The sequence below is a fragment of the Myxocyprinus asiaticus genome, chromosome 7 (assembly GCF_019703515.2).
Source record: "Myxocyprinus asiaticus isolate MX2 ecotype Aquarium Trade chromosome 7, UBuf_Myxa_2, whole genome shotgun sequence".
Taxonomy (NCBI): Eukaryota; Metazoa; Chordata; class Actinopteri; order Cypriniformes; family Catostomidae; genus Myxocyprinus; species Myxocyprinus asiaticus.
In genome coordinates, this window is record NC_059350.1 from 9,171,704 (window position 1) to 9,194,089 (window position 22,386).

General features: G+C 37.4%; 1 protein-coding gene across 2 annotated transcripts; it reads left to right on the forward strand.

The window, feature by feature from the left end:
• The first annotated feature begins 2,205 nt into the window (after positions 1-2,205).
• Positions 2,206-21,649, forward strand: LOC127444224 (homeobox protein PKNOX1-like). Of its 2 annotated transcripts, none has more exons than XM_051703496.1 (11): positions 2,206-2,285; positions 3,379-3,486; positions 7,407-7,540; positions 7,676-7,847; positions 10,602-10,772; positions 10,859-10,973; positions 11,085-11,182; positions 11,416-11,544; positions 13,558-13,634; positions 13,738-13,901; positions 18,839-21,649. In XM_051703496.1, the coding sequence occupies exons 2-11, from the start codon at positions 3,436-3,438 to the stop codon at positions 19,036-19,038; spliced, it is 1,311 nt and encodes a 436-aa protein (XP_051559456.1). In that variant the 5' UTR covers positions 2,206-2,285; positions 3,379-3,435; the 3' UTR covers positions 19,039-21,649. The 2 variants fall into 2 exon arrangements, with proteins under 2 accessions (XP_051559456.1, XP_051559457.1); XM_051703497.1 differs by lacking the exon at positions 2,206-2,285 and adding an exon at positions 2,314-3,021.
• Positions 21,650-22,386: the final 737 nt, after the last annotated feature.

The following is a 22,386-nucleotide window of genomic DNA, read 5'->3' on the forward strand; positions in this document are numbered from 1 at the left end:
CCTGTTGTTGAGACCATATCAGCCTACGTAAGTGAAGCTGAAATGGTAGCTGGTATAGCAGAAGTGACTGGCGATGCTCCAAGCTCTAATCATTTGAAGGACCCAGTTCTAGTGCAGTCTGAGGTTTTAGAGGAAGAGGTGCAGACAGATGTAGGTGGAGAGTCACCTGAAGGTATGCCACTTTTCCTGCAATCAACACCTACATCAAACCATATTTTCCAAATAAAGAGTAATCCTTAGATTTTTGCAACCTCCTTCATTTTGGTAGACAGTTTCTGCTCGATATCACGATATTGTAAGACAATGTGATAAATTACCATAAAGATAGCATCCTAAAGCTCATGTTTATATACTTTATAGCTATAACCACATTATAGCCAGAGATTTAATTGTTATTGAAATAGGTTTACTCATAGATTTAAATCTTTCAGTTTTGCCTTTTAAATATGCTTTTCTATAAGAAGTTTGTACCTTGTTGTGCTTCATATTATGCTTCTGTTATTCCCCCTCCCCCACTAAAATGCTGTAGTTTGGTGTTGATGAAAATACACAAGTTTGTGCATGGTTTATATCATCTTATTCTTTCTTTACAGTCCATTTGCATTCTGTTTTTAATTTAATGTCTAGTTCTAACATCTGGGATACACCGCCTTATTTTTCTCATAGACCACATTAACCAGTGCTAGCTTTAGAAGTGTTTAATGCAGACAGGCCATGCCATTAAAACATGAGGTAGTGTATTGTACATCTTATCAATCTAAAATATGTCTGAATATAAGAGCTAACTTTCTGTAACGACAAAGTGAAAGTGTATTTTATGTATACAGCCTCTGTAAACATTTTCTCATAACACACATAATTGATTCTGCTTATCTGTGTTGAATCAACGTGGGTTTCTTTGTAGCAAAGTCTTGACTCGGAAAATCTGGAGACATTTTATCTCTTCACTTATTCTGATCTTTACCAAGTACCCTGGCATCCTTTATCATGAATATTATTTGGGTTGATTTTCATAATGCAGATAATTTGTGTTTATCATTTTTTTATCATTTATTACTAGGTTTGAATATTGGTTCATTTGAATTTCAAAAGGCATTGCAGCGAAGTAGAATTATAACAAGAATTCTATCTTCAAAAATGCTCAATGCACAAATAATTTAAGCATTCTGGCCCTGATTGCTATAAATTATTAGTAGACAAAGTTGAATTATATTATAGTAGTAGAATTCATAGTTATTAAAAGTTATGAGGTCTCCTGTGCTTGTCTTGCTTTCTGCGGTAAAATCTGCACTTCAGTTGGATCCAATACAGAGACTCTTTCTTGATTAGATTCATGAATACTCCACAAAGAGCCGGTATGAAATACATTTCATAAGCCAAATGACATTAAAACATTCCATTCATAACAATGGATTTGAATATGAATAATCCTGCCCCATTGAGCGTATGGTGGTCTTTTATATGCTGGATCAGAGTATGAGAAAGCTTTCAATGAAGAACTTGCCAAACTCCAGAGACTCTACAGGGGTGGAGACTTAACAGCGTTCCCAGAATTTAAGTTCTCTGGTATGTGTCTGTGTGTGTGTGTGTGTGTGTGTGTGTGTGTGTGTGTGTGTGTGTGTGTGTATATATCATTTTATTTTATTTATTTTTTTTAAATTTAACTATTTTTGAGTTGACCCACATTTGGGTCAGTTATTAGGCATGTTTAAGTTTGGATGATCCAGAATCATTAGTTTCTGATTATTTAATGTTATTATTATTATTTATATTATATTATTATATTTATTATACAACTGGATGAAGGCAGCTCAAAATGAAAAGCACCAACCATGGCATTGAAATATCTAATTCACATTATGAATATTATATTTTAAGAGATACTTATATTCACTTTATATACTGTTAACTTATTTCTGCAGTGACAGAACTGTACACGACTGTAAAAAGCAAGAAAAGGAAAGCAAAACAATAAAGTTGTTTGCACCATTTTCAAATATTTTGATTAGTTTATATAACGCTATGAATGACTGCTGAAAATTACCAACCACTGTACACATTTATAACATATACACACAAATACACATTTTTAAACATGTTACGTGACCCCCTCATAGAAGTCTCTAGGGGCGAGCACTTTTTCCCCTATACCGTAATGTCTCCTCCCACATCATAAATATTCATGAGGAAAGTTGCCTGCGTGCCGTTACGTTGTGACGACATGGAAGTACTGCGGGTCCCGATTGCTGCAGCCGCTTGTCATTGTGACGAAGATTGGCACTAAGGTAAGCTGTCACTCAAAATCTTCTTTTCCGACTCCCTATCAATCAGGCGATCTGGGCCGCGCTTTTAAAATGCACGCGCCACATAAGATCGAGGTTTGCGCGGGAGGCGCGCGGTCTGGATGTTTTGGGCTGAAATCGGATGTTTGGACGGCGGTTTCGGGAGAGATTTTTCTGGCTCGACACAGTCTAGGCCCAGTTCTTTTTTTTTTTATGATCTTTTGTAGAAGTGCGAATGGCGATGGCGGCAGCGCTGGTGGGGAGGGATAGCCTGATGTCCCTTTGATTGATAGGCGATTATGGGCAGGCATTTTATTATATTTAAAGGGACAGGGGCGATTTTTTAAAATAAGTCATCGAAAACGTTTTATTCGAAGCGGAAGATTTTTTTTCCATTATGACGTAACATTTGGACTATTAATTGATTCTGTAGCGCTTCGAATAAAAACTATATATTTACATGAACATATGGAGTGGTTTAGACTACAAGCTCACTACAAGCATGGCGCCTACAGTAATAGAGTATGAGAGACCGTCTGATACATGACCACGGTTGCCATTAACTTAATGATTCCCTGCGATTAATTAGCAAATCGAATTTGGGAACAAATGCACATATTTTCAGTTATTCTTTCTCAAATTCAAAGTGAACCACTCATTGAAATCCTACTGCAGTGTTATTATTTTGCTGTTACTATTTATATCGCGATACTGTATTTGTCTGGTCGCAAACGAGTAGGTGTGTTTATCAAATTTCACATATTATATGTCTGATACTGCACAAGTTAATCAATAAAGAATGACTTTATGCATCTTTTAGAACAATGTTTCGTTTTAATGTTCATGCAGACAATTTAATGAACACCCTGTATTCATATTCCCTTATACAGTACATTTAAAGCACTCTTACACTCTTATTATTTTTTTTATTTTACTAATTGACGCAGTGGTGTATTATATTCACAGATAATACTCCGCAAGTAACATTCAGTTTTCATTATACAGGAATTTTTTATTTTATTTTATTTTTTTATACATGTTCTCTTGCAGCTCTTCCAAATAAATGTTTCTCATTGTTGTGGCTGTGTTGGTTTAGTGGTGCTGAAGTTCAGCTTTAGAGAATGCCCAAGCGTTGTCCAAGGCAACAGTAACTATGATGACATCCCCATCAGTGTCCATGGAGGATTACCAAGAGGCTGAACAGGTTTGTGTTGCCAAAGGGCTAGTGCTTCTTTTATACTGCTCATGGAGAACTACTTTTGTTTTGTGTTTTAATGAGCTAGGAAAAGTAATAGAAATGTTTACATGCACTCACTGAACACTTTATTAGGAACACTTGTACGCCTACTTATTCATGCAATTATCTATTCAGCCAATCGTGTGGCTGCAGTGCATAAAATCAGGCAAATATGGGTCAGGAGCTTCAGTTAATGTTCACATCAACCATCAGAATGGGGAGAAATGTGATCTCAGTGATTTAGACCGTGGCATGATTGTTGGTGCCAGACGGGCTGGTTTGAGTATTTCTGTAACTGCTGATCTCCTGGGATTTTCACGCACAACAGTCTCTAGAGTTTACTCAGAATTGTGCCAAAAACATCCAGTGAGCGACAGTTCTGCAGATGGAAACACCTTGCTGATGAGAGCGGTCAATGGACAGGGTTGGGAAGGTTCTTTTAAATAGGGATGTCCCGACATGTTTTTGACCCGATCGGGTCGCAAACGCTGCTATTCAATTAGATAAATATATAGTTGGCATGTACGGCACACATCAAATATGATGTGTCGTTTTGTGCCGACGCCGGCTGCTCATACCTTTTAAAGCTCCTCCTTGGTTCATACACGCGCTCTGTAGCAAATGACAGTGAACAGAGCGCAAATTCACATTGAAGTGCGCGGCACATACACATTGAAGTGTGAGTACATACTTATTTAATTAAATGGCAGCCTTTGTGGTTTAATAATCACTTTGAGTCACGTAAAGACTGGCTTTTCGGACTGAAAACCTTCCATCATCACACAGAAACGCTTCAAAATAAAAGCTCTGTCAAAATAAATGCTCAATTTAAATAAAAAAATTATGACAAAAATATATTACTACTGTAAAGTTATGTAATATTCACTGTATTACTACTACTACTAATAATAAGAAGAATAAAGCAATAGTAATTGTATTTTATTTAAGCAATATCTCACATCTGTGATGCTCTGTTATGGAGCAATTTATTTGACAAAATATAGCTAATGCTGTATTTTGGACTGTGCTGTGAGGTTCTGTATAAAAGCACTTCATTTTATAAAAATAATACAGTATTATGTTGAAAATTAATTGTTATATTTTCATTTGATTAAAGTTTGAATGAATTCATTCTTAAATGAATGAATACACCATTTTGATGATAAAATTGAAATAAACTGTTGAGATTACACAGATTGCAGAATACATGCTGTTAAATGTCATTTGTAACGTATTCCATTAGATTACTCAAGACCAGTAACGTAATCTAAATACTTTGGATTACTTAAACACTGGCAGATTTTTTTCACTTGTTTTGACTATAAACAAGTGAATAAATTAAGAAAATAAACTTCACTGTAAAAACACATTTTCTGAAAAGAAACCTAAATATCTTGTACAGTTTTGCTACTCAAGGAACTGTATCTTGTTTTAAGGATTTTAAGATATTTTTACATGAAAATTGTAATTCTCATTAAGAATAAAATGTTTGCAGTTCATCTTTGCCCTAATATCAAAGATCTTACTAGAGAAAAAAGTTATGCTTTAACGTGAATTTTCTTAATAGAATTCATTATAAAAAAATAATCATGCCTGGTAACAGATGCATGCAAAGGCAAGAAATAGCATTTTAGCTTAGCATAAAGCTAAATGTTCACATGGCAATCTACACAAGGCTTACTATTTTTGCTGCTCCAAACTACAAAACCCCACAGATTGTACACAACCACATCATTTTCTGATCGTATGTGGATTCTGTTTATAGAATGAGGCAGTAAAATATATTATTTGTAGCTTTCTATATGAGGTTAAAGGCAACATTGGTTAGCATTTCATGTAAAAATACCCAAACAGCATAAACATTGTCAAGGCATGTAATCGTATATTTATTGGATTTATGTTTCGTCTGTCAAAGCGTTTCAAACTGTTTTGTGTTAAGCTGTAGAAACACGTTGTATCTACTCTATTAAGCTCCCAAGGGAAAGCTCCTAAATGATGTCATATTTCACTCACAACCGAGTGAAAGTGCTCGTATGAATGAAGCAAATCATAAGTGTTTCTGTGCTGTTCAAACACTCCTCGGATCACATCATTTATATGGATAAATGTTTTCCAACTAAACAGACTACAATAAAAGGCAAAGTAATCTCTTCAGTAATTAAAATACTTTTTGAATCTAACTGTACTTTGATTATGTAGTGGAATACAGTTACTAATATTTAGTATTTTAAATACGTAATCCCGTTACATGTATTCCATTACTCCCCAACCCTGTCAATGGAAAATGGTCAGACTGGTTGGAGTTGACAGAAAGGATACGGTAACTCAGATAACCACTCTGTACAATTGTAGTGAGCAGAATAGCATCTCAGAATGCACAACACGTCGAACCTTGAGGCAGATGGGCTACAACAGCAGATCACATTAGGACCATAGTGTTCCTAATAAAGTGCTCAGAGAGTGTATGTACATCTAAAAGTCTAGATCATCTCTTTAAAATTTAGAAAACTGCATTGTGTTGCAGGTGATGGCAGATAAATACTCATAAATCAGGATTGTTTAAAATGAGGCTTATATTGGACTCCATAATCTTTTAAATAAATTGTGCACATCTTTATATATTCCAGTACAATCAACAAATAAGTTGCTATAATCTCCCATCCTGATTTCTTTTGAATTCTGAGAACTCTATGGAATCGGATGGAGAGATAGAGTGACTCGAGACTAACCCGAGTTGTTCTGGCAGTCATTTTTTACATTTCCCCCATTTCAATCAACACTATTGTTGCACTCCATCACATGCACTCAATCATGTGGGCCTGTCCAACTATAAAGTTAAAAGAAAAAAAAAAGCTTTAATGAGAAAGCATAGCAGCAAAACTGGGGGTGAGTAGCTCACTGTTGTAATATATTATAATTTTGGTAGCACTTTACAGTAAGTTTGCATTAAGTATCAGTGCATTAAGTATCATGAACTAGCAATGAGCAATATATTGTTTACAATATTTATTAATCTTCATTAATGTTTGTTGATAAAAATACATTTGTTTATTGTTAGTTTGTGGTGCATTAATTAATGTTAACATATACAACTTTTAATTTTAAAAATGTATTACTATATGTTGAAATTAACATTCAGGTTCATAACTGCTGTGAAAGTATTGTTCATTTTTAGTTGATGTTAACAAATGGAACCTTATTATAAAGTGTTAGCATAATTTTAATATATGAAAGATTATTCTATGTTCATTATGCAAATTATGAAAGAAAAAAATGGTAAGTGATTTACACAGCCAATAAAATATATTTGGAGCAATAAATCAGTGCGGACACTCACCAGTTTTTTCTTTGTTGACTGCATTGTGTCTTGCACCTGTTGCCAACTTGGGTTGAATGTTCGTATCTTTTTTCTTAATTTTTCTTTATAATTATGCAAATTATCCTAAGATATGAGAGATACATGCTCTATTCTGCATTTTCAAGTCCCAAAAGCCACTTAAGGTCTGCTAATTCTGTATCTCCTTATTTTCCCCTACCAAATTCTGAAACTAATGTGGAAAGCCATTGTGTTAAATCTGTGAAACCTTTTTTAAATGTGACAGACGATGATGAAGTAGTCAGAGATGTTAGAGAGATACCCTTTTGTGAAAATGAGGTTTTATTACATGCTCTGAAACCTCATGTCGACCCTGAAGGTATCGTTCACCCTGGGGTCTGTACTATGAAAGAGGAGCTGTGTTTATGGCCCACATATGGACATTAGTGCCCGAAGACATGGCGGCTGACAACGCTATCTTCCACATACCTCACCCAGCACAAACAAACTGCCTTCAACATTTTCTTTATCTATTACTCCCCCTTATTCCCCATTCCGTTGTCCCATGCAGATGCAAATGGGGCAACAGACAGCGGGACAAGCAGAAGCAAGGTTAGAGGAAGAGGAGAGAGAGGAGGAGGAGAGCAGCTCAGCGCCATCTGAGCCACAAACTCCTATGGAGCTCTACAAGATGGCCATTTACAGGTAAGACATTTGTTTCTCTTTGTCTTTTCACTCTCTCACTTTCAAATTGGGGACATGTTTTTGAGGTGTAGTTGAATATTTATGCATAGCATCCGGTGTGAATCTTCAGCTAAACAATGTTTTTGTTGACTTCAGACATCCCTTGTTTCCTCTGTTGGCGTTGCTCTTTGAAAAATGCGAGCAATCTACTCAGAGCTCCGATTGCGTGACTTCGGCCAGTTTCGATGTGGACATCGAAAACTTTGTACGGAACCAGGAGAAAGAAGGCAAGGCTTTTTTCAGTGAGGACCCCGATTTAGACAATCTGGTAAGTGGCTTACTACCTGTAAAAGGACACTTGCCTTTAAAGTGTTACCATAGATTGGGCCCTTCAGATGGGCAATGGATCAATGATTTGTCGCTAGTATATCAGTCTGCATTTTCAACTTGTAATAGAATTTTCAAACCAAGTCAGACCCTGAAATTAGACAACCAAGAAGGAGAGCTGATATCTGATTATCTCCTAAGATGATTCGCTTATGTTTTCCTCTTTTGTAAGTCGCTTTGGATAAAAGCGTCTGCCAAATGAATAAATGTAAATGTAATGTAAAATGTAAGTGCCTCACTGGAACCAAGATTTTTGCTTTATTTTTTTTTAAGAAAAGGAGGGACGAGTTGAAATTATTTTTTTGTGGTAATCATTATTATGCCACAAATGCTGTCGATCGAGCTTAACTTGTAGTGAACCCGGAACATTCCTTTAACTGGTTTTAAATGGGCAATGCTGGTGTGTTACTGGCACAAGCTGGTTACAGTGTCGAGAAAAAGTATTTGAACCTTTTTGAATTAGCTGGTTTTCTGCATTAATTGGTCATAAAATGTGATCTCATCTTCATCAAAGTCACAAGTATAAACAAAGCACAGTGTGCTTAAGATAACACACAAACAATTATAATCTTTCATGTCTTTACTGAACACATCCCATTAATCATTCACATTGTTGTGGAAAAGGTAAGTGACCCACAGGCTAAAGATGTCAACAAAAGCTAATTATATTCAGGAGTTAGCAGACCTGGCATTCAAATAATGAACTGAGATTGGAGGTGTGGGTTAGAGCTACTTTGACTTATAAAAAGCACTCAACATTTTTTAGTTTGCTATTCACAAGAAGCATCTGTTGACGTGGACCATGCCTTGCAAAAAAGAGATTTCAGAACTACGAGCAAGAATTGTTGCTTTGCATTAAGCTTGAAAGAGTTACAAAGTTATCAAGAAGAGCTTAGATATGTATCTGTCCACAGTTAGACATATATAAATTGAGATGATTTACTGCTGTGGCTACTCTCCCTAGAAGTGGCCGCCCAGCCAAGATGACTCAAAGGGCACACTGCAGAGTGCAATGAGGTTAAAAAAGAACCCTACAGTGACAGCTAAAGTATTGAAGGATTAATTGGAACTGATTAACATCTCTGTTCATGAGTCTACTATATGAAAAACATTAAACAGGCATAGTGTCCATGGCTGGAAACCACAAATTGTTTGGGAACCTGCAGCACTACGTATGGTGTAAAAAGGGGACTGTATACCAAAATGAAAACGGCATCCCAACAGTGAAGTACAGTGAAGGGAGCATCATGATTTGGGGCTGCTTTGCTGCTTCGGGGCCTGGACTGCTTGCCAAACAGAATGGGGTTCTGGGTATCTCAGCAAGTAAAGATGCTGACTACCACACCTGGAGTTGCAAGTTCGAATCCAGGGCGTGCTGAGTGACTCCAGTCAGGCTTCCTAAGCAACCAATTGGCCCTGTTGCTAGCATGGGTAGAGTCATGTTGGGTTAACCTCCTCGTGGTCGCTATAATGTGGTTCTCGCTCTCGGTGGGGCGCGTGGTGAGATGTGCGTGGATGCCACGGAGAATAGCGTGAGCCTCCATACGCGCTACGTCTCCGTGGTAACATGCTCAACAAGCCATGTGATAAGATGCACGGATTGATGGTCTCAGACACTGAGGCAACTGAGATTTGTCCTCCGCCACCCAAATTGAGGCAAGTCACTATGCCACCATGAGGACTTAGAGCGCATTGGGAATTGGGCATTCCAATTTGGGGAGAAAAGGGGAGAAAATATATATATATTTTTTAAAAGATATCCTTCAGGATAATGTCAGGGTGGTTGTGTGCCAGCTGAAGCTCAGTAGAAGTTGGGTGATGCAGTAGGACAATTACCCTAAATATCGAAGTAAATCCACTACAGAATGGCTTCAAATAAGACATTCCAACTTTTGGAGTGACCCAGTCAGAGCCCAGACCTTAACCCAATAGAGATGCTGTGGAATGACCTCAAGAGTGCCGTTCACACCAGACATCCTAAAAATATGGCTGAGCTGAAGCAGTTCTGTAAGGAAGAATTCCTTCTGAACGCTGTGCAGGTCTAATCCGCAGCTGTCAGAAATGCTTGGTTGAGGTTATTGCTGCCAAAGGAGGATTGACCAGTTTTAAATCCAAGGGATCACTTACTTTTTCCACAGTACTGTGAATGTTTAATGGGATGTGTTTATAAAGACATGACAGATTAGAATTGTTTGTGTGTTGTTAGCCTAAGCACATTTTGTTTGTCTATACTTGTGACTTTGATGAAGATGAGATCACATTTGATGACCAATTAATGCAGAAAACCAGCTAATTCCAAAAGATTCACATACTTTTTTTTGCCACTGTATTTTTGCAGGTAGACCAGCTTGACCAGTATAGCCACGATGGGTGACCAACCAAAACCAGCATGAATTTGCCCATATCATGCTTTATACTGATCAATAAGATGGGGCCAGTTAATAATTATATTTACTGGTGAACCAGCACGGACCAGCTGGACTGTTTTATTATTTTTTTTTCCCCCAGCACATGGGTTTGACAAAATGTGGGGGTTTCTTGGGCCAGGATTGTGTCAGTAATGTATAACTATGGGTTTGCATCGAGTTTGGGTTCGTAGTGAATGAAAATATCAATATTTCATATTTTTATTTCAAACGTAACTCATTCTGAGCATGTGCACAAACACTCTGTCCATCTGGGTGTACTCATTCAGATGGTGAAGGCCATCCAGGTGTTGCGGATTCACCTTCTGGAGCTGGAGAAGGTGAGCGACCTGTGTAAAGATTTCTGTAGCCGCTACATCGCCTGCCTCAAGACCAAGATGAACAGTGAGACTCTGCTGAGCGGGGAACCAGGAAGCCCCTACTCCCCAACACAGACACAGGTACAAACAGAGACCCCCTAAATCTGTCTCCAACTTTACTCAGATGACTATCAAACAAATTAATGTTGTGTGTATTCTCTTCTCAGCCACTAAGCTCATTCTCTGGAGCCATGAGTCCTCAAGGTATTGTAGTACCAGCATCTGCCTTACAGCAGGGCAATGTTACTGTCACAGCTGTAAACCCCACACAGGTGGTCACAGGTGTAGTGATTTTTTTACTGTTACACTTTCCCTCTGTTTCTGTTTATTTCTGTGTATCTTTTCTTGTCTCTCATTTCTCCATATATTGACTGTGTTTGTTTGTTTGCCCAGGTGGTACAGTATATCAGCCTGTTACAGTTGTTACTCAGCAGGGGCAGGTGGTCACACAGACTCTGTCACCTGGAACAATACGCATCCAGAACTCACAGGTGAGAGATGTCCTCAACTTCCACACTCTTTCTGGAGATGGCACATATTCCAGCATTAACGAGTGAAAATAAAGTTTCTTTGAGTTTCTCCACATTGTTTGTAATCAGGATATTAATATATACTTTAAATGAACATTAAGTGTACTTCATGTATTATACTGTTTATGAATAATAATTGATTATGAAGCATTAAGACACACAGACTCCAGACACTCGTGTTTGTTTGCCCACAGCTTCAGCTGCAATTAAACCAGGATCTGAGTTTTTTCAGTCAGGAGGACAGCTCGTCTAAGGCAAAGAGAGGCATCCTGCCCAAACATGCTACCAACGTCATGCGCTCTTGGCTCTTCCAGCACATTGGTGTAAGTCAGTGTTGGAGGTTGGTCTAGCCTAAAAGCCAAGTGGCAAAACGACTTGCAGACAAAAATGACAGACGCACCTATTTTTGCACCTAAACAATTTAAACAAAGTATGACCCAAAGTTTTTGTCTTGGAGAATAGTTTGCATTCCTGAACGAAAGCAAAATGCACTCTGGTCATTCACATGCTTTAATGCAAAATAAAAATAAAAATGTCCTTGATCTTTATAACAAATCGAATACTCGATTAATCTGCAAGATTTAGGTGAGAGAAGCCATTTCAATGTTGCCAACAGCAGGCAAAGGCACAAAGAAAAATCAAATTGCAATATTTGAGTAGTGTTTTTACCAGTCAAATATTTAAAGCTGAATGAGTACTCGATTAATCAGCAAGATTTAGGTGAGAGAAGCAGTTTTGATGTTGTCCACAGCAGGCAAAGGCACAAAGAAAAATCTAATTGCAATATTAGAGTAGTGTTTTTACTAGTCAGATATTTCAAACTGAACAAGTACTCAATTAGTCGAGTACTTGTGCACATCCCTAGACAGCAGACAGATGAATATATTAGCACATGCCCAACCAAATTGTCTGGTGAAGGTGATTTAATAGTGAAAAATACAATAGGATACAGTACTGTGCAAAAGTTTTAGGCACTTGTGAAAAATGTTTTATAGTGAGGATGTCTTCAAAAATAATGCCATAAATAGTCTTCATGTATCAATTAACATCATACAAAGTCCAGTAAACATAAAAAAGCTAAATCAATATTTGGTGTGGCCATCTTTGCTTTTAAAACAGCCCCAGTTCTCCTAGGTACACCTGGGCACAGTTTTTCTTGGTTGTTGGCAGATAGGATGTACCAAGCTTCTTGGAGAATTCACCACAGTTCTTCTATCTCTTTAGGCTGTCTCAATTGCTTCTGTCTCCATGTAATCCCAGACTGACTCAATGTTCAGTGGGGGGCTCTGTGGGGGCAATGCCATCTCTTGCAGAGTGCCCTGTTCTTCTATTCTAATCTTTAATATTTGCAAAAGTAATGTATGGGAGTCTAAAATGTATTTTTCCAATTGACACTAAAGCTGAAGATATAAATAACCATCTTAAGACAAATGTTTTTGTGAAACATCTTAAGTGTCTAAAACATTTACACAGTACTGTGTGTGTGTGTATATATATATATATATATATGTATATATATATGTGTGTGTGTGTGAAAACCAGAAGATAACTCTTTTTTTTTTTTACTGACTTTAGCACCTTCCCATGGTAAAACTGGGGAGGGAACTGAAATCTAATGACAACCCAAGTTTAACAGAATACAGATTAATTCTCAAGCTGAGGAAAAACAGCTGAGCCAACAGTTCCTTGGTTTTCCCAAGTTGTGTTTTGCTTTATACAGAATTTTTTTATTTTTATTTTTTATTTTTATTTTTATGTATAACTGAGAAAGTGGTATGAGGTGTGGATAACTGACACGTGAAGCACATTCACATTCACACTCTCACAAATGTCAGCTCCTCATATGACTGGGGCTCTGGAGAGGGCGCTAAAAGATCAAGAGCCGAAGAGCCTGGCGGGGGGAGATTGTCTGTCAGGCATTGCTTTTGATGGGAAGCCCACAGAGAGACGTTGTTCTAATGAAGTAGAGAAAGTTGAAAATAGGGAGAATGTGTTTGACCAAAAGATATAGGCGAGAAAAGAAGGTAGGCAAGAGACTCAAGTGAGTTTAAGAAAGTTCTTGGCTACTATTTACCTCCTTTAAAAGAGTTAGTTCACCCAAAAATGAAAATACTGTCATTATTTTCTCACCTTAAGTTTGCTCCAAACCTGTATGACTTTCTTTCATGAAACACAAAAGGAATAATTTTACACGGCTTTGCAATGCTTTCCAACTTCAACAAGCATAAAACAACACCACAAAACCACAGAAGTAGTCAATGCAACTCATGCACTATATTTCAAATCTTCAGAAGTTACCGAAATTTAAGTTCAGATCTTATTTCTTTGTCTTTCAGCACCCTTATCCTACAGAAGATGAGAAGAAACAGATTGCCCTGCAGACCAACCTGACCCTGCTGCAGGTTAACAACTGGTGAGTTATTAGAATAGTGTAAAACAGACGCCGGAAACATCTTGAGACCCAGGTAGGTCAGTGTACATGTCTTGATAACTTATGATTGGCCGAATCTCTTCAGGTTCATAAATGCACGGAGACGAATCCTGCAGCCCATGTTAGACGCCAGCTCCTCAGACACACCCAAGAGCAAAAAGAAGACGCCCCAGACACGCCCCCTCCAACGCTTCTGGCCCAACTCCCTCGCCTCTTCTGTTTGCCAGCAAAAAGTTACCATGGAAGACGGTACGGCCAAAAAGAACCTCATAAATGAGAGCTATGTCACAGAGGTTACGTTCACACAGTAGCAGAATACGGTTGTCAGACCTGTTTTGAGTGCTTAATATGGTTGCAGTCGCACAAAGGACGGTTATTTACGAGTGTGACAACCGCATTCTATAACCAAATTGGACAACTAGTTGTCACGTCATATAATGTGAAAGCCATGCTGCACTGTACACGAGCATGCCTGTCACTGCATGAGCTGCGTGTCATCCGAAGATCCAACCGCTGTCTTTCACTGAAGCTGCATGCGATTACGAGCCGCACGACTAATGCTGTGCTCTGCACACGGTTAAAAAGCATTCAAAGCTGCTGTCGGCTAATATTGATCTGATGAATGAACTTGCACTCCATTTGGACTTGCCATTATTGTGATAAGACATCCCGGTGTGATGGATGTCGCCATCTTTTATATTTACATTAGTCACTGTCACTATGGTTACAGCTGTCAGAATACTGTTGTGACTTCAGTTGTTCATTCATACAGACAGTATTCAAGCCGCTACTGTAAGATGTTGTATGAACAGGACATTTCAAGTCTCACACCTGTAAGTAAATGCGGTTGTCAATCCCAAACACTTACTGCGTGAACGTGGCCAGAGTATTAGTTTAGTTGAGGGAACAGTGGTTTATACATTTTAACTAGATTTGTACATTTCTGAAGAAAATGTGAGTGGTGCTTGCCCATGCAAAACTAACTACCATGCTGCTAGGGTGTAGTGGGTGGTTGCCAGGGTGTGTTAAGCAGTCGCTAAGGTGTTCTGACTTTTTCTTAGTGTGATACTGTCAGGGTTCCCACTGTGATGAAAAACTGGATATATTGGGGAATTTTAAAGGCCTGGTAAATACTTGGAAATTGATCAAATCTTAAAAGTAATGTACATTTCTATAATGAATGTACATTTTTCTTGTTTTCCACTGGTCAAAAATATCTCCTCCACTAGATATTGCTCTTGTGAAGAGTAATGGCGCGGTCACATTTACCTTTGCATGGCGAAATTCCACGGGCGAAGAAGGCGTGGACGGAAGTTGAGCACGTGTGAAACCAGCAATAAACTAATTGCCAAGCACCCTCTTTTAAATGTTGCACTTAATACTCTGGGAGAGTGTAGTTAAAAAGAAACTCACCTCTAAAATTATATCTTGTCCATAATGAATATTCATCGTAGCTGTGTACGAAGCACCGCCCACACAGAGGTCACTGTCAAACCAAGTAACTTCCTGTTGGTCAGTGCACAAGTAATCTGTGAGGGTAAATCCTTCACCAACGGAAGTCCGTCGAGCAAAATTCAAGATCGCGTGGATTCCAGTTGAGGTGACTGTGATTCGGCCGCGGAAATATTTCAATGCGAAGGCAAATTGAAGACCGTGCCATAAGGGGCCGTTAAGACTAGAGGTAGACCGATATATCGCTTTCACAGAATAATCTGTGCTGATAGTTGCCGATATTTTAAATTTTTTTTAAATCCTCTGTGGCTAGCGCTGGAGGATTCTTCGCCATCGGAAGTCCATCGAGTGAAATCGTGTGTTTTCTCGTTGAGATGACTGCATATCAGCCGCTGAATTTCGCCATGTGAAGGTAAATGTGACCACGCCTTAATGCTGCACTACCCTATTGCTCTCTAGCGACATCTGTGGTTGAAATTTTAAATTGCAAGCAATTTGCGGAAGAATACTTTACGTGAATCGTGTTTCGGCACTGCCTTTCTGGTGGATGAATCTCATGATTTGAGCTTTGCCTGTGTGTGATAATGAGATATTCAGAGCCGGAGTCATAATGTGCTGTTTTCATGTTGATATAATGTTATGTAATTAAACATTTAAAACTTAAATATTACTTGCTTTGATGAAGATAAACAACACTCGTATTCACATATTTTCAATGAATGAATTTTACACTTATAGCGCTTTTCTGACACTACATTCAAAGCACTTTTACATAGAAAACAGGGGACTAAATCACCTAAATCACCACCAGTATATTTTAATATTATTTTTCAAGTGTTTAATCTACTATTGATGTTTGTATTGTACTACACATCAATTTAAGAGGTGATACTCGTGATATGGCTGATACGAGTTCAATGGAAGACTTTATTATTGTTATATTATATTGTACAGCCTCAGTTGATAATGCAAGTGAACCGTAATACTACAATAGTATTTCTATGCACTGCACACAACCGCAAACTAAAATATAAAACAAGGATTCAGTAATGATGGGGATAAAATATACTTTATTAAACATGAAAATAATAAGCTTAAAACTGCAATATAACAGTTACAAGAAGTCAATTTCAGAAGTCATTAATATTTAAGCAATATCACACAAGCAAGTGTGTGATATGGCCCTACATCAGCACTGCTGCGGCCTCGTGCCATAGGTAATCACAGCAGTGCTGATTTAGGGCCATATAGCACGATTGCGGGTGTGATATTGCTTATATACAACAGTTCAGTGAACAAGTAAATAAAAATAAAAAAATTAGGAAAAACTGAGGATGGTCATAAAAAATGCATTTGTGAATGGAACTACTTTCTTACACGACGGATCAGAATCTGCCATTGCTTGTTCAAACCAAATGATGCATCCAAACCTTCATTCTAACAAGTTATTGGAGAAACAAGGGTGTGTTTTTGTGTGTGTGAGAGAGAGAGAAAGATGTGTACGTATGGAGCATGTGCGATCACCTGTTGCCAATCTCAAGCAGAGATGCAGTAGTGTGTTAGTCAGCTTTCTGAAGATAATGTCATTTTGGTCAAATTCATCCTATTTTCTCACTGGAAAATTAGCCGTCCAAGCAGGGGTATTCCTCCCTATTTCACGTTAGCTGATGCGCAAGAGTCATTCTCTATAGAAACCGCAATCTCCTCCGCCATTTTGAACAGTATGTCCTATCCAATGTGGAAACTCGGGTAAGAGGTAAGTACCAGGAGTTTGTGTAACTAATCAGTCTGTTGTGTCTCTCTGCTGTGAGCCTTAATGCTGAAGTTGTTAGTTTAAACCTGTTTAAAGCTATTTCCTAGCTTTAGTAGTGTAGTAGTAATACGAGTGATCACGTAATGCTGATGAATGAAAACACTGACTGACGCTGACTTCACGTCACCAACTGGCTCATATTACACACAAAAATGGTCTTTTGCCGCCACCTGCTGGCTAAAATATGTTAAGTCACAAAATTAAAGGTAAAGAGACACATATAGTAGCACTGCTCTTACACTTACACGGTACGAACACAAGTGGAGTGATACAAACAGTGAAGCATCGGATGATGAACTGTGTGAGTGCGACTGAATGAACTGTAGTTTCTTCTTTTTTGGCTACTTGTAAACTAAAACAGTACATTACCGCCATCTACTGTTTACATAGGAACAAGACAGCCAGTTCTTCTTTCCTATGTTCACTGACATGACATAATAATGCAAGGATGTACGTCATAAGCCAGCGATTTCGCATCAAATTGGACCCGACAGCTCATAATACAAATAATATTTATAGGCTTGCCATAGTGAATCGGGGTAAGGTAAAATCATTAGTTTTGAACACTGGTTGTTTATGTACTCAATCAATAATGGCAATTTGTTAATTTTTAACCAAAAAAATCTTACATACTGCAGCTTTAAGAGCCCGTTCAGATTAGAGGTAGACCGATATATTGGTTTCACAGAATAATCGGTGCAGTTTCCGATATATATATATATATATATATATATATATATATATATATATATATATGCGCGCAATTATATAGAAATGTGCCCTGTCAGCACATACATTGTTTCTTTAACTTCCTATCTTGTGAATAATAATAAACCCTATTTCATATTAAACCACATCTGGTAAAATTTTTGTAATATATATATATATATAGGCAAAAAAAAAGGCTTAATTTGAAAACAATAATAAAAAATATTTACCTTAATTTGGCAAATACTTAAATACAGAGCATTGTAATGGAGCCAAGTCTCCTTCATTACAAAATAAAAGTCCCCCGTGTGTTTCGGGCTTATTTATAGTTTAAAATCCCAGGTTATGCACTAAACCTTAATTTTTGTCTGGTTATTATTGGGATTTTGGTTGACTAATGAACTGCATCTATTCATTTTGGACTTTTGTAGCCTCTATGTCTGTACCTGTCACAATTTGGAAAGACTAAGAAATTAAAAAATAAAACTATCGGCTGATAAATTGGTTATTGGCTTTTTCCACCACCTTCGGATGACCTCTAGTTCAGAGGTCTTTACAAAGAAAAACAACTGAAAAGCAATGCAGACGGATGGGAAAATGAGTTTGGTGTGAACGGCCCCTAAAACTTGCTCAAAGGCCAAAATTATGTCTAATTTGTAAGAGAATCATTCTTTTGGGTCAGTGATGGGACAAAACGGCTCAAAACAAATCAGCCTACATGATTCAATTGTGAATTGGTTTGAATAAAAAATATTTATAAAAATCTGTGTCGAATAATCAAACACTTGGAAAGGTCATGGAAAAGTCATTGAATTTCATAGGTCAAAAAGGGTGGGAACCCTGTACAATGCAATTACTAGGATGTTCTGTGTCATTTCTGGGTGGTTGCTCACTGCCCAAAGTTAAGACTCTTGATGATTCCGATATCATTTGGGTCCCTCTTTTAATGTAAGTCTATGGGATCTTTCGCCCATTTATCGCCTGCCAAGTAAACATTGTCTACTTAGAAAAGTAATAGTACACTTCTTCTCAAGAAGCCACAGGATATGAGGTATCATTCATGTCCATAGCACAAAAGGAGCAGAACCCCAAGTATGAGCAATAGTAATAGCACCTTTTCAAGCACAGCTACGATTATTATAAATGCATTAAAGAAAAATGAAGTTTTTGCCTGTTTTAGCAAGGTTAGAAAAGTTTTGGTTGTCCTTTCCAGGTACCACGGTAACAGTCGGTGTGGGTGAAGACGGGCTGCAGACGCTCTCATCGGATGGAGCTACGCTGGCAATGCATCAGGTCATGATGGGAGGTCACAGTGAGGAGGATGATGATGATGATGAGGAAGATGATGAAGAAGATGATCCTTCTCACTCCGACATGACCAGGCTGGGCCTGGAGACTAGCGACTCGCTGTAATACAACTACACACACACTCTTACGCTGACAGTGATGTGGAGAAAGACATTTATCAGAGGAGTATCAGAGCACTAAGATGAAAGACAGTGGAAGACGGTAGGTAGACATGAAGAGCGAGAGACACACAAACAAACAAACAAACCTCAGCTGATGTTTTGAAGGTCACTGCACACATCCTCAAGTTGTCAAACAGCTTGTTTGGAGTACAGAGAAAGGGCTTAAAGCCATCACACACACAAAAAACCCACACATGCACCTGTACAGAGTCAAAATGAAGAGCACAAGTCCACAGTCATTCTCTCGCGCGGTCGAACACAAGCAGCATTTCCTTCGCAGGAACTGCAGTTCTGCGACGCAGTTAGCTGAGTGCACTTTTTTTGTATGATAATGTAAACTTAGTGTTCAAAGCACAGTTTGAAAGAAGCAAAGAGGAAGAAATAAAAAAAACGTTTAAGGGATAGTTCACCCAAAAATGAAAACTCATCATTTACTCACATCTTTCCAAACCTGTATGGCTTTACTTTCTTCCGTGAAACACAAAGAACGTACAATGAAAGTGAATGGTGACTCAGGCTAACATTTTGCTTAACATGTCCTTTTGTGTTCCATGGAAGAAAGTCATACAGGTTTGGAACAACATGAGTACTGGAAATAATGACAAATATTTTAATTTTTGGGTGAACTTTAGCTTTAATGCTGAATGATATGGCTGTACTTATCCTAATTGTCTCGGATACTATGACAGTGAGATTTCGTCTTATGCATGCCTGTGTTTGCATTAATTGCCAGGCACCAGGAAAAGAAGGAACTATTTTTATAGTACACTGTCATAAATGATTGGTGCCAAAAAAAATTTTTTTTTTTTTTTTTTTTTTTTTGGCTGTTGTTTGCTATGTTTTGTAAGGAATGTATGAAAAAAAATAAGAAAAAACACTTTTAATGTGGTTCCCCTGTTTTTTTTTTTTTTTTTTTTCTTTTTTTGGGGGGGGGATGTGGTGTTTGGATTGTGGTAACTACTTATTAGTTAAATACAATGAAAGAAATTCCAGAAAAGTTATCGGCTGGAGGCATAGACTCAGAAGCCTTAAATTTTTACATTTCTAATGCAACAGTGTGAAACGTTCTCATATTTGTTTGAAACATCACTGATGTCTTGTGCAATCGGGATAAAACATTTCCAGAAATTTGCTAGGTTGTGATAATATTTATGATATTCAATGCCTGCAATTTTATTGCTTTTAATGGTTACATTGAAAAAAAATCCTGCAGAAGTGGAATACTGACAGATATCAACAATGCTTTATATTTATGTAAATTTTTGGCAGAAGGATTCAAACTTTATTTTTTATTTTTTCTCCTGATTTATCTTGGACGTTTCCTAAAGAAATGTTTTTTCAATATCTAAAGTTTGATTGCATGGGTTTTGGTTTATTATTGTAAAGAAACGTTCACTATTATTTTTTAACACACAGTAGATTACACAAATCTATCACACAATGTAAAGCCCTTGAAATTTGTACCGTTGACCAGTTTGAATTATTAAATTAACTCTCAATGGTAAGTTTCGTGCATGGCATATCAAGGTTTTTAAAAGCCGATATAGAATATGAATTTGATATGGTTTGCTCCAATTTTTGTACTTTATTTTATGACCTAAAATTCTTTCTTTACAGATGTCAGTTCATTAATTGAACTCATATATCCTGTTTTATTGTTATTTAGCATATTCCGTGCTTTAGGTTGTCTGTTCTGAGCGGCTTTTCATTTGCATGAATAGTCTTGTGATGCCATCAGTCAGATGACTAACCCAAAAGCAGACAGTCAACTCCGTTAGCTCAGCATGGTGGGTTTAAATGCTAAACTTTGTGCTTTAAGCATTTTTTCTTTGCTTCTATAATCGCTTTTCTCACACACATAGAAACAAACAAACACACACAGATTTGCCTTTCAGACTCTTCATTTTGTAATAAAAAACACTGTACCTGAAGAACATATGTTGTGCTTGATTTTCTTTATTTTAAATGGAGTTCTGTTGTGCTGCATTCATGATAGGGGCCAGAGATAATTTTAATGTAACCTTCACTGACTCTGTCTGCTGCACAGACAAATAAATCATTTGACTTGGGGGTACAATTGTAATGTAGATCATGAAAAGATCATGGGTTTTTTTTCATCAGTTTTCACACTGTATCTGTGGTTTTGTGTTATACTTTTTCATATCATTATTTCTGAGGAACGTTTTGTGTATAGAATATGGACATTTTGGAGGAGCAGAAATAGAGACTCAAAAACTTCAGTAACATATGACATAAATATCTACATAAACAAATTTGATGAAGATTATAAATATTAAAGCATCACATCCTAAGTGTGTGTACAATTTTTGGCCTTTAATACAAAAATATACACTCAGATATGCATGGAGCCAGTGATAAATATGCAATGACAAAATAAATGAATAATTTGGTCACAAATAAATTAATAGTGCAATAAATGACAAATAAATTGTCAACTGTGCATATTTTTTATCAGTGTCTCTGAAAATGACTGTACCATACATCACTATATGGCATTTTTCTCTTATAAAAGCCATATTTGCCTACTAGGCCATGTAAAACATTACATATGAAAATTCTTTCAGTTTATCAGATCCATGATTCAGCAGGAGCTCGTCCACCATGAGATGCTGACTGATTCTGATCCTCTTCTTTCTAACAAAAAAAAAAAACATGAGAAACTAGATTTTCATTTTCTGAAAGAAATAGTAGAGCTGAAAACATTATTATTAGCTGTCTGATTTTTTTTTGGTGTGTCAGATCTTTTCAATGAATTGGGTTTCTCCATAACACAAAACAGATCTGAACGATTCATTCACGAATCAGAATGATCCGACTTTGAGTTCACATCTTTGACTCACTGATCGGACATAAGCGATTTATGAGCTTATTGGTTTCTGAAGGAATAACGACTTAAAGGAATAGTTCACCCAAAAATGAAAATTCTCTCATCAGTTATTCACCCTTATGCCAACTCAGATGTGTATGATTTTCTTTCATCTGTTGAACACAAATGAAGATTTTTAGAAGAATATTTGAGCTCCGTAGGCCCATGCAATGCAAGTGAATGGTGACCAGAACTCCAAAAAGCAGATAAAGGCAGCATAAAAGTAATCCATAAGACTCCAGTGGTTAAATCAATGTCTTCAGATGCGATTCAGTTGGTTTCGGGTGAGACCAGACCAAAATATAACTTTGTCATTGCAGTCACTAGACACAATCATGATTTCAAGCTCCTAGTGCTTGACGCATGCGCAGAGTGCTAGATTGTGCTATAGGAAGTGTAACTGAG

Excerpts from the sequence above, each read along its gene's own strand:
- LOC127444224 (XM_051703496.1), top strand. The coding sequence starts at position 3,436 with ATGATGACATCCCCATCAGTGTCCATGGAGGATTACCAAGAGGCTGAA. Across the intron at positions 7,848-10,601 it reads ACCCCGATTTAGACAATCTG|ATGGTGAAGGCCATCCAGGT; the intron begins GTAAGTGGCTTA and ends GTACTCATTCAG. Across the intron at positions 13,635-13,737 it reads CTGCTGCAGGTTAACAACTG|GTTCATAAATGCACGGAGAC; the intron begins GTGAGTTATTAG and ends GAATCTCTTCAG.